General features: G+C 41.9%; 1 protein-coding gene across 4 annotated transcripts in view; it reads right to left on the minus strand.

Annotated features, from left to right (window-relative positions):
* LOC135487687 (tryptase-like) overlaps positions 1-19431 on the minus strand; it is a 50264-nt gene extending 30833 nt beyond the window's left edge. For 2 of the 4 annotated variants that reach the window (XM_064771728.1, XM_064771726.1), the window contains exon 1: positions 6257-6495. In XM_064771728.1, the coding sequence (XP_064627798.1) occupies positions 6257-6319 (63 nt within the window). In that variant the 5' untranslated portion in view covers positions 6320-6495. Of the gene's footprint in view, positions 1-6256; positions 6496-19211 lie in introns of those variants that run through there. The other 2 variants (XM_064771727.1, XM_064771729.1) reach the window with 2 other exon arrangements.
* Positions 19432-19815: the final 384 nt, after the last annotated feature.

A 19815-nucleotide genomic window follows, 5' to 3' on the forward strand; every position in this document is an offset into this window, starting at 1 on the left:
CTTAAGACTGCGATTGGAGAAGCGATATCGTTTTTGAATGACGCGCAGATGATAACTGTCTATCTATAACCTTTATGGCAATATCACAAATAACATTAGAGTTGTACCTAGGTAAAACATAAGGTTTTTGTACATGTACTCTTTGCGCAACGCGTGAGGTCACACGTACCTACATGCACAGTGCATTGTTTCCTCACGGCGCGTGCCCTGTGAAGGAAGGAACATGCATATGACCTTGACGTTGGTTGGTGCGAGGATGCACACATCCTTTCAGTTGGAAGCCGGGCCCAAAAGGTAGCTTAGAACTTTCAATCTATCAATGTCTAGTAAACGATCAGCCGATGGTTTATTCCGATCGTATCATAATAAATGGTCCCTCCGAGAGCTAAGCCCACCAATGCTTCATCCACGGCTAATTGATTCCGCCAATTTGATATGATAGGTCTGCCAATCAAGCCTTAATTTGTTAAATTAAATGTCAATTTGAATACTCTATTGTAGGAACACGGTAGCATCGTTCGAAACGTATTTTTGATTGGATTTGATAATATTTGAAGGACACGTTTAACCATTCGTGCAACTAGCAAAGGTACTACGACGGTGATTTACGGCTTTTTGAGCTAACACGTGCTACAGCTTCTGCCGTGCCACTTCTACCAATTTTCATGAACCCCCACTTATACTCTGAGAACAAAAAATAATATCCTGGACATTTTATCCAAATTATGGAGGAATAAACAAGACCGAGCAGAAAATTAATTGCACCACGTCAATGTTTGAGCTTTAATCCGAATCCACATAAGAACATGTCGACACACTGGTAGTCTAATTTAATTAACTTTTTAAATTGAGTCTGCAGATAAGTTGAAAGTCGAATCCATCACTAATCAGTTCAATCGTTCAAAAAGATTACAATTTGTAAGTCAAAGCTGGTTATAACTAAGTTAAATTGATAAGATTGCAAGAGTATTGTATACAAGTTTTGACGGAAAGAAATTATATAATGCCTTTCGAATTCAGGCTTTCAAGTTACCGGACACCGATAGTCTTCCGTCGGAGTATGAATTCAGCCCCAGGATTTATTTTATATGAAGTGCCGCTCTCAAAGAAGAATACAGCAGAGATTTGTCGCACATTTATTTTTTGATATGTTAAATCGGGGATTTTTTTTTACAATTCACAGCGGACAATTTAGTTACCCAGCGGCATGATTTCACTCATGATCATATATAAAATCGATAATATCAACTTTGAAATTGAGTGGAAAACACTGACTTTGTTTTGAAAATGTCACAGTGAGAAAAGTTGTTGATTATCCGCACCGCGGGCTAAAACGGGCCAAAAATAACGATTGTATGTCATCCTAAATTGGGTTAGCCTCGCAGCAGTTTATCGAACGCATTCACTGCCGCTAGATTTGTTCGTCGACATTTGGTTCTAAAAAATATATCTTACAAAGTTAATTTTTCATTTCTTTCATCTGAGTTTGCTCAGTACCGCGCAGTATGTCCGCGCACATTAACGGTATCAGTCGATATTTTCGTGAATATACACGATTTTGATGATTTCATATATAGAACGCATGCCCAATACATGATTTCTTATCAAACCATGCCTATTAAGTGTCTAACTACTAGTTTATTTATCGGTAATGAGAGCGGGAACCTTGAGAAGACACTTTGCTTGGGGTGATTTGGAGCATCCTCGTACTTGGAGTGATAATTATTTTGACAATGGATACTTTCCCGTGATCACTGTCATAGAATGGGGTGATAATCTACCGCGTCAATGGTTAACGACAGTATCAGATAAAACGTCTAAGACTGGTCAGGGCATTGTTGTCCGCGTTGACTATAACACTAACACTATCCACTGCCGACAGCTTCAAAATATCGATCAGGACCAAAATGTTTGAAAATCAAAGAAAAAGCAGAGAGCAGTGGTACTGATTTGATAGAACAGTGACAAGACTTATGATAAGGAAGATGTGGGTTCTACTATCAGTTGGCTCAATGCTGCTGCGTCTCGAATGAGCCACTTAAAACCGGTGTCCTCTGTACCTGGTGCCGGCTTGTGGTATTCGACTCGATGACTCGACGACGCGATGGCTCGATGACGCGATCGTTGCTATGGATTTTGCTAAAATACGGAATCCCATGATCCTGGTCTCCGGGCTACCGCTGCAACAGCAGAGGTTTTAGCTCGGCCTTCCCATACCCAGCTACGGTATGTAGAAGGATGTGCCCCCCCCCCCCCCCACCCCAGCCATGGCCACTGAAGATTGGTCCCCGCGATTGATTTTGATATTTGAAGGACTCGCGGAAGTTTCATAGCATGCAAAATGACCGGAGATTTAATTGACAAACAAGCTTCTAGTGGCCAATGTCAGATGTCATGTGGTAGTCTGTCAACAATCGGAATTTCGCATATGTGCAGTTTTTTAGACTCAGTCACTCAGTCCCTCTTCCGCCCCTTGACATCTGCCCCCCCCCCCCCCCCCCCCAATACATCAGCCCCTATACATGCTTTCCGAAATTGGTGGCTTGCATTGGAACTAACTTTTTCCCCCTTGTCCGTCATTAAAGGCATTCAAGTGTGTTGGTCAACCATGACTATCTCCTTTGTCCCTCCACCACAGGCCTAGTTTCCCCTTATGATATCACTATTTCGGACACTCAGCGCCCCATTTCTGGAAAGGTGTATAGGACATTTAATACTGCCGTGCTGAACGGATATCCAGAGCCAACCTTGTCTCCAGGAACTCGCGTGTCATTTTAACATTGGAATTTCTGCTCGTAAAGAACCTGGGTAGGAGGTTGATCTGAACCAGCTATATTTAGGTGTATTTAGCTGTATTGACGGTAAGCTTGCATAGCAACATGGCGCATGGTTTTATCAAAAATGCGAACTTGTAGGAAACGAAAAATGGTCGGATTAGATACGGTGAAAACAGCTGGAAAGGGGTTGGTAATGATCGGTTCTTTTTTATTTTCCTCCACTTATGATTATATGTATAAATTACAGTCCAGGCAGTGATATTTTTTAAAAAGATTCCAACTTGATCGCGTCATCGAGTCATCGCGTCGTCGAGTCATCGAGTCGAATACCACAAGCCCCTGGTGCCTACGCCAAGGAAACAAACGACTATTAGCGAAAGGCAAACAAATGGCGCCCAAATGCTGACGCCTGTCTGACCCAAAAGCTCTCCAACGACTGCCCTGGGTGTGTTCTGACCATTCGGTGACATGGGTAGAACCCTTCACGCGGCAGGGTTAGCTTGTCGAATGGGCGAAGACTGGTGACACAAGTGCTATAAATTCAGCTTTGTACCTGAATAAATCTTCGAGAGGGTCAATTTTCTCTGTGCAACATGAGTGGTCATCGTGAGTAGGCCTAATTGATTTCAGAAGTGCAAGTACATGATTGTGTGTATTGGGCTGGTGCTGAGGTGAGTCTGACCACGATGACAAGGTATTTCAGAAGTAACAATTCAGTTTGATAAAGCGACAGCAAATAGCATACTTCAAAAGGATATTGCGCCGACGAGCGCAATCATTCTGCATTGGCAGTATGTAGGCCTACCCTTTCGTCATGCTAAAATATTTTATCATGGTAACAGACTTTACAAGGATATTCAACGTATTTAACCAACTTTACTTCAAAGGACTAATACTGGCCATAATAAGATCTATTTGCGTCGAGAATTGATTTCAACTGTAGGCAGCACAAACCAGCCAACCAATTCTGTCGTCAGACAAGCCGCATGACCAGTCTACATTATATAACATCACCTCAAGCCAGCGCACGCACAATGCCCCTGCCCACCAAGGCGTGCAAGCCATGGCCCTTTGTCATTCTCGTCCCTGTATAATCCTAAATGCGCCATTCAGCGCCATTTACCTCACAACAGAAACGACCCATTCACACATATTACATCACCTCAAACCAGTGTACGGATAGCGCGCAGTGCCGTTGGTGAACACATTTTGTGTGGTCGCTCCTACGTATGAGTTGTGGTGTGCCTGTATTCTCTTGCGTGGACCATATACATGATATGTGGTAGAATCTTAATGATATAGTGAACATAGTAGATTGTTTCGGTGAGTATTAGTGACACATTGGGCATGTTGGAGTTTTATTTGGTACATGTAGGTATGGTTTATCATGTTTGACCTGTCTGTCCACTGCATGTTGGAATATTGGTGTCTGTGTACTGGTACAAATGTAGTATGGTACATAAAAAGTCCGATTGTTCTATAGTCCTATGTTATTGCTTGTGTAGACATGTCTTTGAATTTTGAATCTAGCAGTACAATTCGTTTTTCCTAATGAGATATAATCAGGCATGATTGAAATAATGTATACTACATGTAGTAATAAACATCTATATACATGTACGAACGTGTTTTCTTATTTGGCTTTCAACGGAGCGACGAGACAATCTATCTAAATATCGATTGGCGTATGAAGGAAATGGGTAACCGGAATATGTTCAATTTGTCCCATCATAACAACCTAGTCAACAAAGTAACAATTTAGTTTCATCGCTCGAAGAAGGTTTCTGAATACGATTCAGGCTCCAGAATGATGTTCGTTTGATGCCATTAAACATGCTCTATACGATGGGTTGACCCTGATTTAAGCAATGAAGTTTCGGCGTGGCCTCCGTATACGATTCCGTGTTAATTTATTCATAAAGAAGTCTATCGGTAAAACTGGAGTGTATAAAGTGAAACGAATCAATAATGTTCTAATTTATTTCACAAAGTGGTGTCAATGGAACCCCAAGGAAGCTTGCTGAGGAAGATTACCCGACAGTTGAGCGCGGATATGGGCGATGGGCCCGGGATCGATTCGCACTGGTTCAATTATTCATGAACGACAACACTCCAAATCAACAAATGTCTGACTCCAGTATGATTGTATCTTGCGATTGATTTCAAGAAATAATTCGTCTACCCAGTGCATCGTATTACATCTAAAGTGTCATCTCGGTAATAGAAATTTCACCAAACATGCCAAACTAATTACACATTGAGTGTCAGTGAGTTCTTACAAATCATTGTGGTTGCCGTACTTTGTTTTATTGAATTTTCCTATCCGCAAGAGTACAGGCACTCCCTAATGCAACTTCGAATGGATAATAATTTCATTGGTATTTTTTCCAAATCTTGATATATTGCGCAATATCTTTGTATTACCTATTACTCTGCAAATAAATCTTATTCAACATCTATTATATGAGACGGATCGGAGGGAAAAAATACTATTCGTGTCCCTTCCCAATAGTCCATAGTCATCGGAATAAAGATGTGCTGCTATAAAACGAAGTACTGTGCCGTATATGATCACTAGATTGAGTGTCCGGGTAAGAAAGTATTCCTCGCCCTTATTCGAAGGTAGTGTGTCTCCTATCTTATCTCAGTCTATCACTAAACAATAGATAGTACACTTCCAGGGACGGAGACATCGATTGTCGTTACATTGGTTCACGCCAGCGAGGGCGTCGACGTTATGAGGTCAAGTTGGGGGAAATATACTCAAATACTCAAACAAATGGATTGAAAATGATAGCAGGGGTATAACCTTTCCTCGCTCACTGTTTTAACATCATGTTGTGTACATTCGTTTATAGCCATATGATTCCATGTGTCTCGAGAGTGCACAATACCCTTATAGAGCCCATATCGTTGTAAGGCTTAACATCCGCACGGAAAGTATGTAAGAGGGGCAAGGTGAAATATTCGGTATTTTGAATAACTAGAAGTATCACTTGAGACTCTTATACTGTGTTACACCCGCATTGCTGAAGTTCCAACAGCAACGTATTATGTATGAGGATTCTTGGAACAAATTACGAATTGACATGTGGGAATGCACTGATCCAAATTCAAGCGTACCATATATATAAAAAATGATACTGCTCTAAGGGCATATCACAACTTCCGGGACGTTTTATCCATAGAGAAAATGATTGATAATGTAGTTCAGATGTGAGGTGTTTAATAGTTGTTCATCAAAATGAAGACACCGTAGTATTACCAGTGTTACAGTAGCCATTACGATGGTGTGGTAACTGACGACTTTCTTACAATAAATAAATATTTCGCAAGCATGAATTCTCATCGAGAACTGACTATAAGACGTTACGGCTTACTCTTTTGTTTTTTTCCGCTATAAGACAGAATACAGAAAAAATTAAATCGTAAGAAAAAGAAAACAATCATGAAATCAAAGTTGTCTAAAGTTTGCCTACCTTTGCTTGTATTTGATAAACCACTTGAAGCGCCAGCACCAGTTGCAGTATACGGAGGAGCATGGTGCCCGCGGTATCCCGTGCGTAAAGCCTGAAAAATGAGAGAATGTCCTGATCAAACTTCAATCCTGCCTCATATTCCAGCCAGATGACATGTGAAGTGTGAGCGCGATCAGAGTCAACGGCGTTGTATTCGCTGAACAGGTACGCGCGTACGCTCCGAAGGGGGATATCGGAGATTGCAGTAGGTAACGTGACGTCACTAAAATTGACGCGGTCCACGCTAATCACGCATGCGTGTTGTTTGTAATCATTTCGCTGGAGTTCGCAGGTTTCCAACAAACATCGTTACCAAGCACTTCCTGTTGACCTCCCTCGAAGGTTCGATACCCCGGTGGTATATGGTTCACTCTTACATTATTGTAGAAACTTTTAAGGGGTTAACCTTTACTTAAGAGAGTTGGAACCCCCCAGGAACGACTCGTACGCATTCGAATTTCTTGCGCTATTACATAACATATAATCAAGAATAGGCAATAAAAACTATGATGTGTGGGCTGCTTCGATTAACGGACTTCGGACCAATGCAGAGTACCTAATTCGCTTTCGTCGAGGGTGTCAGAAAGTGACTCCTGCGTGGCGGAAGAAGAGACCAAGCGACATATTACAAGCGTCAGGAATTCGGCAACCTGCGCACATGAATGAAATCGTCGGGTTCACCACAGTTCAGTCTAATTATCAAAAAAATGAAGAAGATGTCAACATGACTAGTCTTCGTAGGGAGGTCTATTTAAAAGTATCTATGCTTTAAGGAACTGTACACAGTGCCGCCTGTTCCCATATTTTCATAACATGACTGGTCTTCTACACTAATTATTGTTCTTATCCACAAGTAGAATAGAACTGTTTGCTCAGAATCCGACACTTGATTAACAGTTATCGCTGAGTAGGGTTGGGTAAATGGTAAACATTGGCGTTGCATTAAGCTATTCACAGTGGCCAAAGCATGACCGGAAAGTCATTGATGTTCCGGTAAACAGGATTTGATCCGATAGTCATTCTCCTTTTGCAATTAATCAGCATTATGTGTTGATTAATTTCAAGCATAGATGTCAATTTAAAGATTTGTGGGTCGATCAAGCAGTGTACAATATTTCAAAGAATCCATGTCGTATCCTAGATACTGAAATAGAAGGAATATGCTGACGTTTTTACGGATGTTATGAGGGCCTTTGATCATGCTGATTACAATACATGTACATGTACGTACACCATCATCAGATCAAACTCAGGGTCACTGTCTTTCCAATCACATATGCTGTAAAGGGTAACTATCAGTAAAGTCCATGATCTTAGATTTCGGACATTACTTGTACTCTATCTATGTTTGACCAACCTTTGGTCTAGTATAAAATGAGGCGATGATAGCGTTGAGGCAATGCATCGCTTTTGAAAAAAGATACGCCTTTTCTAGTATCAATTCTGCCATGAGCATACCCGATACATACCTGTGTTACCGCATTCCTGCCCGGTAGGATTTGTTTGAGTTATAAGATATCACTGAAATTGCAAATACTTGAAATTCGATCGTTTGTTTCAAACGGATTCTGTCTCAGCCACAGGTATAAGCTCGCAGTGGTAAAAATTACCGTATTGGCGATCTTCGAGTCTGCCGAGATGTCACCATAATATTTCTCGACGAGCTGACCTGTCCTTGGAAAGGAGAAAGTTTTTTGTGTTGTTGGAGTCTTCCAATGAAACAATGAAGTGTTCATCTAGTAATAGTTTCTTCAAGCATGAATTGCATCGCACGATGTAGAAGAAAATGCACTGCAGTTTTGTCTGGTCGATAGCAAACAAATGTCACCAATCATCCAGGGCTGAGGCCACTGAACTTGGGGTATGATGTTTGCCTAGAAACTACACAGGATCCTAAGCTCGGTCTATAGAGGACGAATTCACCATAGACAGAATTACTCAATAAATATTTGTCTCATGCTTGTGTACTTACTCCTCAAATTGAGCTCGAATTCCTTGTGAGGAGCCTGCTCGTGAGGATAGAATTCCCTATGTGGTGTATGATGCATTAGAAAGTATACCATAATCTTGTTAAGTGAAACGTTCCCCAACTTCAAACCCACAAAATCTAATTTCTGGGTTACTTTGGGGAATGGCGGCAATCGAGACTAGGCGACCTGGGATGTTGCACCAGCTATGAGGCAAAACTATTTGGGAGAAAAGGTGTATTATGTAGGTGTGCAACTCTGTCCACTTTTCAAATAAAGGATTAACAACTATCTTTGTTGGAGATAATTCTGCGGAGACATGCTCGAAACCCGCTCCGATAGCCGCCAGCTGACTTACACGAATGAGAATTCTGTTAAGATTCGGAGCCCAAGCCAACACGAAACCTGAGCATTTGAGACATTTGATAAAATTCTCAACATGAAAGCTTTGTTGTTGGCTGTGTTCTGTGTTCATCACGCGGGGTCATGTGTTACTAATTGCTCCTTTTGCCTTATTTAGTGATACCTCAATCTCTGTGCTCAGAGATCGTATTGAGCAATCCATCGATTGTGGTTCTTCAGGTTCTTCATTGGGATCATAGATATCTCAAGCGTCATGTCATCGTCGATCCGGCGTCAGCAGCAACTTCATGGTATATTGACATATAAATTGGGGTAGCGGATGGAGTATGTAAATCCCGATCACAATATTCAGTGTTCCTCGAAAAACCTCACTTTGGAGCATCGTAGATTGGTCAATTTGTCAGTTAGGATCATCAAGAGAAACTGTTTTTCCGCTATCACATCAGGTACCTTTCAGTCAAGTTCAATCTCATCACACCATCAACCAACTATCTTGTATTCTTGCGTACGTGGCACGACGAAGTACATGTACGAAGCATGTTTTCGACGAGAGAAACGCGTTCGATGCATTCGAGAACATCGTTCTGTCTGCAAGAAAATGGAGCCGAATGCAGCCCGGGTTGTGACAGTGCAAAACTGCGTGTGATGAAAACAGGAGGGCAATAATGAAGAACAACTCCACAAATGGATCTTTCGGATATCTTCTTTAAACAGTGTGTCCGATCAATCTGAATTAAACGGTTCAATAAATTCCTCGTCAAGCATGCACAGGAAGGAAGGCTCCAGTCAGCGAAAACATCAAACACTCAGTTGTGACACCAAATGAACGATGTCTACGAACTTGTCAATGAAGAATGATATATTTCCCTTGAAGGAACGAGGAGGATTTCCGTTCTCCGTATTCTGAGCGGCATGTACGGTACTCCAAACCGCTACCGCTCCCCCACCCCACACACACACACCACGTGTCACAAAAACGTATTTTTCATGCAGATTTTGGCCTATTTTCAGACTAATGGTGTTTGGAAGCCCCCCCCCCCCTTGTTATCCAACAGAGTTAGTTCTTTGTCGCTCGGGTCAGGCCCCTGCCAATAATACAACGCATTCATATCGCAGTTTGAAAATGCATTTTTATTTTCATCACGTTCGTGGTCCACTAGGGTTCAAATCGTATCACCTCTCCCCTTCTCACAAAATATGGACCATCGGGGAAAAGCATGATAAAAATATTAAAGATTCTATTCGCATGCCACTTTATCTCTGTAACTTATTTTTACCCAGACGGAGGTGGAAGTAGCCATGCAGGTGGGCACAGGTTATTGGTCAGTGGCTTATAAACTGTCAAAGGAAAGGAACTTTTTCTCTTTTTCGCTCGTTTTTTTCTAAATCTCTACATTTGCATTAGATTGATGATGAACATATTATCCTCCAACCTAGGACAGAGGTCGGTTAAATATCCACCTCGAACGTTTTTCCTTGACTCAGCCAGATCATTGTTACAAAATATACCATTGATACTAACTTTCCTCGTCAGAACCCTCGGACCAGGAAATTGTGACTAGGAAGTTTCCGGAATATTCCGCATTTAGACTGAATACATAGATACATGTACAGTACATTGCTCATCATCGTTACACAAAAGTATTTAATCTAAGGAACTTATTTTGATATGTCTAAATTATCTCTTAATCGAATTCCAAAATCGGGTGCAAACTGCTAGTACATGTATCATATTTTATCGCCTGTAGATACAAGTATATGCCTGCATTGGTTCCTGTTCGGGTGCAGAATGTTGTTCACATTTCCGTCTCATATAGAGGTTGCCGTATGTCCGAGAGCATGACAATACTAATAATAGACCAATAGGAATGTTCTCCCCCTCCCCGTCGGTTACCTGAAACTGACAAGCTTTATATTGCTTCTGTCTGCCACCCATGGTGTTTTATCGGAATGATATTGGTCCGATCTGATACCTTCATCACGTGTCCTATGTGTTATCATTGAGTTGATGTTATACATATTGCAAAGACTCATGACACCATCTAGTAGGCGTATCATTTTCGATTCCCACCCCGACTTCATCTTTGAGAATAACAGACGTCTATGGACAACTTCGATTCACCAGAAGCAGACGAACATTTTCACATGAATAGGCTACGTACACCTGCACACCGTATTTTGAATTCCGGATGCATTAGGCGGAAAAAATCGTCGTCTTCCAAGTGGTGGTGATGGTCATGCCAGGATAAGAACCCTTTAATCTCCATGTCGCCCCTCCCCCCTCCCCTCTCTGACCCCAGTTTCATCAACGATGTAGACAATCAAAAATATAAAGGTCATTCACGCCCATGTGGCTTCTGGTGATCTGCATTGATGGCTCGTTTTCTTGTTGCACCTCATCAATTGATTTCCCTTTGGGGCAATACGGCTACCTGAGACCACATGATACCTTGGTATATATTCGCTGAATAAATAATACCAAGGGACCCTCCATCCCTTTCAAACATTTTCTTCACGAGCGTACATCGCAGGGGAGTGGGCAAAGGGATGGCGCACACTGGCACGTTCATGTTCAAAACAAGCGGGCCCAGGCCCGCCGTTTTTGTGGAAATGAGTATGGAGAGTACTAGGCCACATTTACAATGACAGTGACATTGATGGTAAAGATTACCATGACAAAAAATGAATGTTATCAAGATGCTGCTGAAGAAGATGACACGATGGCGATCACTACGATAAACAGGTTCCACAATCTTTACGAAGAGCTGCAAACGACAAGGCATACATACATGTAGAACGCCACTGTCAATATTGTCATCCTATTATAGATATTATGTAGAAGGGAATCCCAAGCCTTAAATGTTGGTATATGAATCATGCGGCATACAATTTCACACCTTGTTCGTGACTGTGCTTTGAAATGTTGTTTAGTTGTTTTGTCCAACCTTGGAGTTTTGTTCAATATGCCAAGCGAAGCAGCATCGCGCAGAGGAGATACTTTCAGTTGTTCTTTGCGTGTCAGTAGGGAAAAATCGTGATCCGCTATGTTACAGAGCCTAAGTGAAGTTTCTGATTACATCATCTTTCCATTGTCTAGGGTGGAACAGCGCATATTATCGGAAAGATAGATTAACAAGACAAGTTGCTTTTAGTAGCAGCAACTACACTTCACCTGTGAGAAGAAAATCCACTGCAAATGTCCAGAGACAAACTTTTGTACGCTGTTTCTGTGCACACTATTCTGAACTGATCTCTGGTATTGTTAATGGAGCCTTTTTATAGGCAGGAACTTCAGTACGCACTGGAAAGTTAGGGAATTTGGGCAGTTTGAATGGTAAAGATAGACATCGTATAAGGGTGAACAGTCCCAAAGGATTCCGCGCTTTATCAGTTCAATTTTCAGCCGAGACTACAGCTTTATCGTTCCAGTTTCAGGTTTTCCAGACCATTGAGTCAGATCTTCAGCCAATGGGTTAGTTGTTTTCATCACTGAACGATCTCTACCAATATTCCGTTTGGGATAAGGTGGCTGCGCCTCAAGATATACCAGACTGGTCGTATAACGATCGTGTAGAGTCAGCAGCTGCGGGGATGACTCTGGCAGTTCAATAAAGAAAATACCCGATCGTATCATTCCCAGGAACTTGAAGAGCCAGCTATATTGGGTCTCGGGTCAAATTTTCTAATTGCCTGGATATACAGTTCGCCTTATCGAACATTTATGATGGCAGACGCATTCGTACGCAATGTTCGCCAGGCGACGCTCGGCTTGGTATTGAATTTTCTGAGGTTAGGGGAAACCAGGGTAAGTGCACTAACCCTGCGACTGAATCGGGCATACGACACCTAATATGTGTAAATCAAGAGTCAGTGTACTGACGACTCCGCGGACTTCTATGAATGTGTTGAAGTGTTTTCCATTAAGGTGTAAAATAAAAGTCAGCCTTGTTTGGCTCTCGACCTCCGATGAGTGATCAACGCCGTATCGCCGTTCTGGATGCCTTTTTATGGAGCATTCTTGAGTCGTACTTAAAGGTAAAAGTAGAGGTAAAGCATTCTGCTGGTCTGCTCAAATTATGCACATCACGTTGCACATGCATTAGCATAACGGTGATCATATCGTTAGAAGCCCTTTCCTGGGGTTTCATATGGCTGGAGTGGGCTTGGGGATACTGATAAGGCGGGACATTGCCTTTAATGATACACTACACGTCCACAGAGGGGAACGAACAAAAGACAATGGTTGTTAAATAGAAAATAGAATGTGCAAACACGACTACCCAAATACAGACGTTAAAGGAACAGTGCGTGTACTTTAAACGTTCGATCACTGTTGACGTTTTTTGTCTCTAATTTCCAGCGTATTTAGATAAATAAGAGAGCCGAAACTCGTTTTGGATCGAGACAACCCCTGAATGCCAGGGAAGTGGCGTAATCGAGTTGTCCCTTTTAACTCAAGTAGTGGATTCTTATACTTCAGATGCTACTTTGATCAACCGACTCTTTCGCCTTGTCTACTAAAAACAGATATCGACAGGTGTATTTCGCTAATGGACTCATCATGAAAGGAAACTGATGATATGACTTTGTCCCGTCATAAAACATAGCCACACAAAGTGAAATAAGGATGTAGACTGGCGCCTCTGTCAAAGAAAGCGGTAGAGCTGCCCATGATGGCGATATGTTTGAGAAGCATATGGCAGAGGATATCAAAGCGGGGTTTTTTTTACGTCGAGAGACTATTGACACAACTCTGTAAGTTTTTATCTTGGTAAAAAGTTCACGAAGAAAATCACTTACATTATTCTTAAAGGGGCTCTAATCAACACCTTAAGGATGCTTTTTAAAAAGCCTTACACTCGAGCGTTTCCGGCTGCTGTTACAGCCGCGATAAAAGTACGCTAGGCTCCAGCAATTATTTGGTACATGTAATTCAAAATTAGCCGCCATATTGCAGTTGGGCCCGGCGTGCAGTTGACGTCTTTCATGATACTTTGCTTCCCACAAACCACGCCGGATGCCGGATCAATGGAAAACATTCTTATGATGGACATACGTACCGAATCACTTCTTGTTAAGTATCTTCTACATTTGTCATCACGCACAACCATAAAACCATAATGGCACTGCCTGTATCTATATCGTGACTAAACACAAAGTCTCGGCCACTAGACAAAGTCCATCATGGTCCAATATTGGCCTCTGCAGATCGTCTAACCTGAGTGACACACATTAATCAGGGGGTGGGTATAATCATCGCTAAGGAAACCACTCGAAAGTAATCCAGGCATCTTGAGAGGTTCTTCAACTGACAATTGATGTTATCTCAAACAGTATGATGTGACTAGATGACAGAAAATTAGGGAAACAAGACTTCTCGACAGATGGAATGCTCCGAGTGCAATAAAGCTTTGGGTGGCAGTCTGGCGTTAAATGCGTATCATACGACTCTCACTATGATTTGAGGGTGAACTACAGCCGTCTGCTCACAACTTCGATTAAACTGAACTGACGAATGTTTTCACGCTGATAAACTACGGGTACTTGTCAATAATATCTCAAATGCAGGATCGGACCTGTGCATGAGACGTACATGCATGATGAAGTCGTTTTTCAAGTCGGGATGATGACCCACGACTTGGATTAAACGACTTCGTTATCTCCTTCTTATGCACAGTTCCGTTGGAATTTAAAATATTATCGTGTATGTGCAGGTGTGAATATCAATATGAAGATATTCGTCAATTAAATCAAATCGAATATATCACCAACATCGGAAATGGAGTCGGTGTAGGAGTCGAAGGGTGCGCAACCTCTGTATTTTCCTCCCATTACGGCCACATACAGAAGCTGTCCACGTTATCTATTCCGTGATGGTCTTCGGCAAACGTACAAGTACTAATCTGATAGAGCACTTGTGTTGTTGATTACAGGTATCGAGTATCTCTTTTCGTTCACATTAACAAGCAATAGACGTCTTTGTCGGCCTCAGAGCAATCATGCTTGGTGCCAATTAAGCTGAGTGCAACAACTTCACCAATTACACGTATGTTGGCAATGACCTAAGTTTGTCGACATGCTTCTTGGACTTGATTGAAGGACACGTAATGCGTCGTAATCATTTTTTATATAACATAGCCACAAGTCAAATGTCGATGTTGAAGCTCATAACGCTTTGTTAGGAAGGCGTTTTCCTTTACTTGCTTCATGTTAATGAGTAAGATACTGAATACGCTCTCCACCACTTAGTATGTGATTAAGCAGAGAGAAGAAAAGATATGGGTCGATGTCCAATGATAAATCTTATCCTACTCCACAATTGCCGTACATTGGCACTTTTTCAGAAAATACGAAAGCTTTAAGAAAAAGAAATTTTAAATTTTTCTGAAGGATAAACGTTTGATGATATCGAATCACCACTACACGAGACACCTTATCCGCGAGCCACTATACAAATGATGTCCGAAAAGATTTTTCAGTGAAAATACGACGGACGGATATTGAGAGCGAGAATGAAAGGAACACTCAAGAGTTCAAGGTTGATACCCAATACAGTGAGTTTCCGATGTTTGGACGATAATGCTGATGTCGGCGTCGGCTTCACGGAGAGTCAACGGAGAGGAATCAAGACGTCCTTGTGGACCTGGTGGTATAAAAGCTACAGAAGTACGCCTCCTTGGCCGCCTTACAGCCATTCGTTCACCAAGCCAGCCTCACATGCAGTTTAATGGTTAACTTATGTCAACTTGGTGGGTTTACACATTGATCTACTGACAAAGGATCTGTTTCTCAGGACCGTGTTTACCGTACTCTTTAATTACAACTTGGGGCAACTTGGCCAGACGTTTGCCATCGTTCTTCGGCGTATTCGAGATATTGTCCAGGTTTATTTCTTTGTCTGCAAGTAACACTTCCATGGCGAGCCATTGCAGGGGTTGCAAGACAAGATATGGTTGTTGAGGGTCAGGAAGCAGAAGGGGAGTGGAGGAGATAAATGATGGAAATTCTGAATGCATTGCCATTTGCATGTAGTCGGCGGCTCAGCATGGATGAAAGTAGGTCGGTGATAACAAACCAGATCAGATTCCCTCCAAGCATCTAGGCCTAAAGAGTTCACATTTAACCTCCAGACATATTTCAAAATAACTAATTGTCGTTTCTACCCGTTTAACCTTTTTTCTAAAACAACTAGTAACGGTTCAGTGGAATCATTCATCAAGCTTCACTTAGTCTTCTTTACTGCGTGTTATCGCCAACATAGTTTTAACAAGTACAATGTAATTACTTGTATGTATTGTGATTACGTTAACGCCATAAATTACGGATATACATTTGCATACTTTACTTTGAGTTTGACTGCAACGCATTTAATGTACGTGTGCCCAACTGGTCAACACTTTAGTGCTGAGCCAATGGGCCAGAGTGCTCCAGGTCCACCCTGTCGTCTGTTAGATCTGCATGGCAATGCTTTGTATAGATTGGTACATGATCTGTTACGTCTTACTAGAGAGAGGAGGCGTCACTTTTGAGGGTATCCCATCCGGGAGAAAGTAATGTTTACCATCGAGGTATTTCGTACTATCATCCTGAACCAGCAAGGTTTCTGAAATTCGCTTTTCCTTTCAGTCCCATGGGAAGCGTGACCTTGACCTTCGAACTGATATCCGAACTGGTTGTGCAAGGTTAACATTTGATTATACGGCCGTGTACATGTTATACATGTTATACATGTACATCACTATTTGTAGATTGTATTCAAAGACTGGAACACACGACACATAACTTCAAAACGTACTACATGAACGCCTCAGTTACTTTAGGAGAATGTTCCTTCCTGTCAACAGCCAGCACGTGATTTGAATTGTAACTGATTCCCATTAAACTTAAAAGATACTTGGTCCTCCCCGATGTAAACCCCGAAACCAGACGAAAAATCAAGAAAGCCATTTCACATTATGAATGACATTTATATGGAGGAATGCTAAGTCGTCTTCTAACCAGCATATCATGCAAAAAAATGATTACAGGAAAAAAATCGTCGCTTCTGCTCATCTCTGGCAGGTGATTCTAGTAATTGACTAAGTCAGAATCCGGCTAGGACCAATCATTTGCCCCGAAGCGATCCAATTTTGCTGCAGCTTGTGTCCTTTCACCTTGTTAGTAATTCGGTCCATTTCTGGCGCAGTGATTCAATTCATTACCCAACATTGAACGGAACGGGCACGTAGGACTAAACGGCCATTAGTGGTAAAAGAGAACCACATGGGCACGTTAGCCTCAATCGATTCCATTTGCCTATTGCGAGCGGCCTTTTCCGGCTTTTTGAGATAAAGTGACCATTTTTAATCTAATAGATGTCCAGGCACATCCGTTCGACATTCGAAAGCATTGAATCTTTCGTTGCTTTGCGAAAGGTATTCGTTTATCTCGGGTAGAGCAGTGATTTCGGGACCAATATTGAGTCCCAGTGTACTGTAGTGAAAATGCTGGTTGTTTCAACGCAACTCCATCGTCAGTCCCATTCTCCATTCAAGCATATTAGCAAGAACGCATCATCACACTACTATTACTCCGCTGTAGTAGGCCGATGCTGTTAATCATGGGAAAATTATTTTCTGGGATTATCATTATTACCTTCTTTGGAGCAGCCAAACTGGAAAATGACTTTAAAGTTGCTGTAAGTGGACAGGCAGGCAAAAAATACGAGCGCGGATAAAGTCAAATGAAGGCAATAACTTACGGTCGTTTTATATACCTGTCTTCCGCTTGTTGTCAGAGCTGAGTCGGTCACACTGTTTGTTTTGATTCTCAAATCATTAAACGCAATAATTTCAACTTTAAAATGACAGGATGTCATTTTGCCGTTTCATAATCAAGCGCTGTGTGCTCTTTTTCAGTGTTGGCATGACAGAAAATATGACAGTAAGACGGCTCTCGATGACAATGATATTTCAAAAGAAATGCCTTTCGGAAAGTCTATTGCCCCGATCATCAGACATTAGTGAGCATGCCAACCGCTCCGGAAATTGGAAACAAGCAGTATGCCAATGCCCGGTGGTATTAACCGACCTTGAAAATACTCGAGGTTTACCTATGGTAGACCGGTTCTGAGTATTTGATTCAAGATATATCTAATGCATAAGGTCGTCCACACTTCTCAAAGAAAATTCAATTTGTTTTCGAGACTTCGCATTCGCATTTTTAACATACTTGTAAGCTTATACTTCACTTCCAAAAGAAATGTCTCAAAGCAAGAATTTATGGATTTCCATTGGTAAATGAGAAAGCGATTACATAAAAGGCAATTCAATATTTGAATTGCCTTTCAGGGCTGAAAGTGAAATTCTCTTTGCCATCTTTATTTCTTACGCCTCAAGCTAAATACTGAAGTCAAATCTGGTTTTGAGATGCAGCCATACAGCCGCACAACGTCAGGAATGAATTTGGTTTCTTACATTATATATGCAAATGCATCACAATAGAAAAACGATATACAGTGGAACCCCGTTCGGCGACCACCCCGCTATGACGACCAAGAATCGCCGGTCCCGAACGGTTTCCGCACTAATTACCATTACAAGGCCCCCGGTAACACGACCACCCGGGTACCCAGACCATGACCACTGGATTGGGCAGTCCCAATGACCAAATTCACCTCGACCAAAGGGTCCTATTGCCGTGATTTCACTAACGCGACCATCCCGGTAACGCGACATTTCAATCTCGGTCCCATGATTGGTCGTGTTACAGGGGTTCCACTGTATTAGTAATCACATTAAATTTGACACCACTTTCCGCCACGGTCATCTGTAAGCCAGCGCTTATTGGCCATAATGATTCTCACTTGTCGATAAATACTTCGATTTTTCCGTCTTGTGGTTTCCTGCAGATTGAATTCCAATGATAACTGCGGACAACATCGAAAAGGCCACATTTATATCTCGCGGATACACCGTAAATTAGTGTTATTATCTTTGCGGAGGCCAAAGTCCAAAAAGGTTGCTCGAGCAAAATGGTAAACGGGTTATGGCTCGACGTCGGTCATTTTCCAAACGTGCCAGTGTGTCCTTATCATGTCTTGTTGTAATCAAAAGAATCCTCAAAAAAATTAGTAAGCCATACGGAAAATATTTTTTGCATCAAAAGTCGAGAAAATCTACCATCTTATTAGCGTAGACAATGGACGCTTTCAGCAATAATCAAGGCAGGAACTCATGAGTCTCTGTCTTTTAATTGAGTAAGTAACTGACAATCGTCGGTTTCTTATCACATCATCAATTAGCTTGACTGCACGCCGCCAGAACGATATTATTAGCAAGGGGGTAAATGTTCTCTTTTACGTCACGAAGTCACGGTTCGAGACATGCGTGATCAACGGGAAAAAAATATATTGGTGGAATCCGCCAAAATATTGCGGAACGACCTTCATTCGTTCTCATCTTAGACGTCATGTACAAAGGCAGTATTGTCTAAGTATGATATTCATATAAGACTATCATCTGAAATGTCGGAATTTCTAATTCTATACTTCTGCAGCCAGATAGACGACAGAGCGATGCGCCTGCCCGCTAAGGAAACACACTTACCTCTTAATGTTATATACAAGTCCACAAAAATACCTTGACAATTATCCGTTGATATCCAAGTCTTTCGAATAGTCCGCGCCAGGAATACTCGGTCCAAGTCAAAACTCAACGAACTGTCGGAGCTTGACGTCCCACTGATGGTGTATCGGTGTATCACTACGCACGCCCCTTGCGTGATGGTGGCGCCGAGCGTCACTCAGTCCCGTCCGTCGGAAGGAACTTATTGCCCACGCAAAGGGAAGGATACATCCATTCTCCCGGAATGCATGAAACAAATCGTCGGGTAACACATTTCCTAGCAAAATACCTCCGTTTAAGGAAGATCGATACCGAACTTCAGGCTAATACTGGTGGTCCACCAATCACCTAGAGGGCAAATTGTGCTTGGGGGAAATGAGAGCTCCACCCAAGAATGATTTGGTTAGACAACCGAGATCGACAGTGAGGTATCAATTTCCATTCTAAACCTCAAACTAAACAAGGAAATGTGATTCGACTGCTTCAGTATTTTGCACCAACCAAACTTGTTTGTGGTTGCCTTACCAAATACAGTGGACGATCGCAAGAGGCACCGAACCAGGTGCTTCTTTTCATTGCAACTCGT

Source organism: Lineus longissimus, chromosome 5 (genome assembly GCF_910592395.1).
Source record: "Lineus longissimus chromosome 5, tnLinLong1.2, whole genome shotgun sequence".
NCBI lineage: Eukaryota > Metazoa > Nemertea > Pilidiophora > Heteronemertea > Lineidae > Lineus > Lineus longissimus.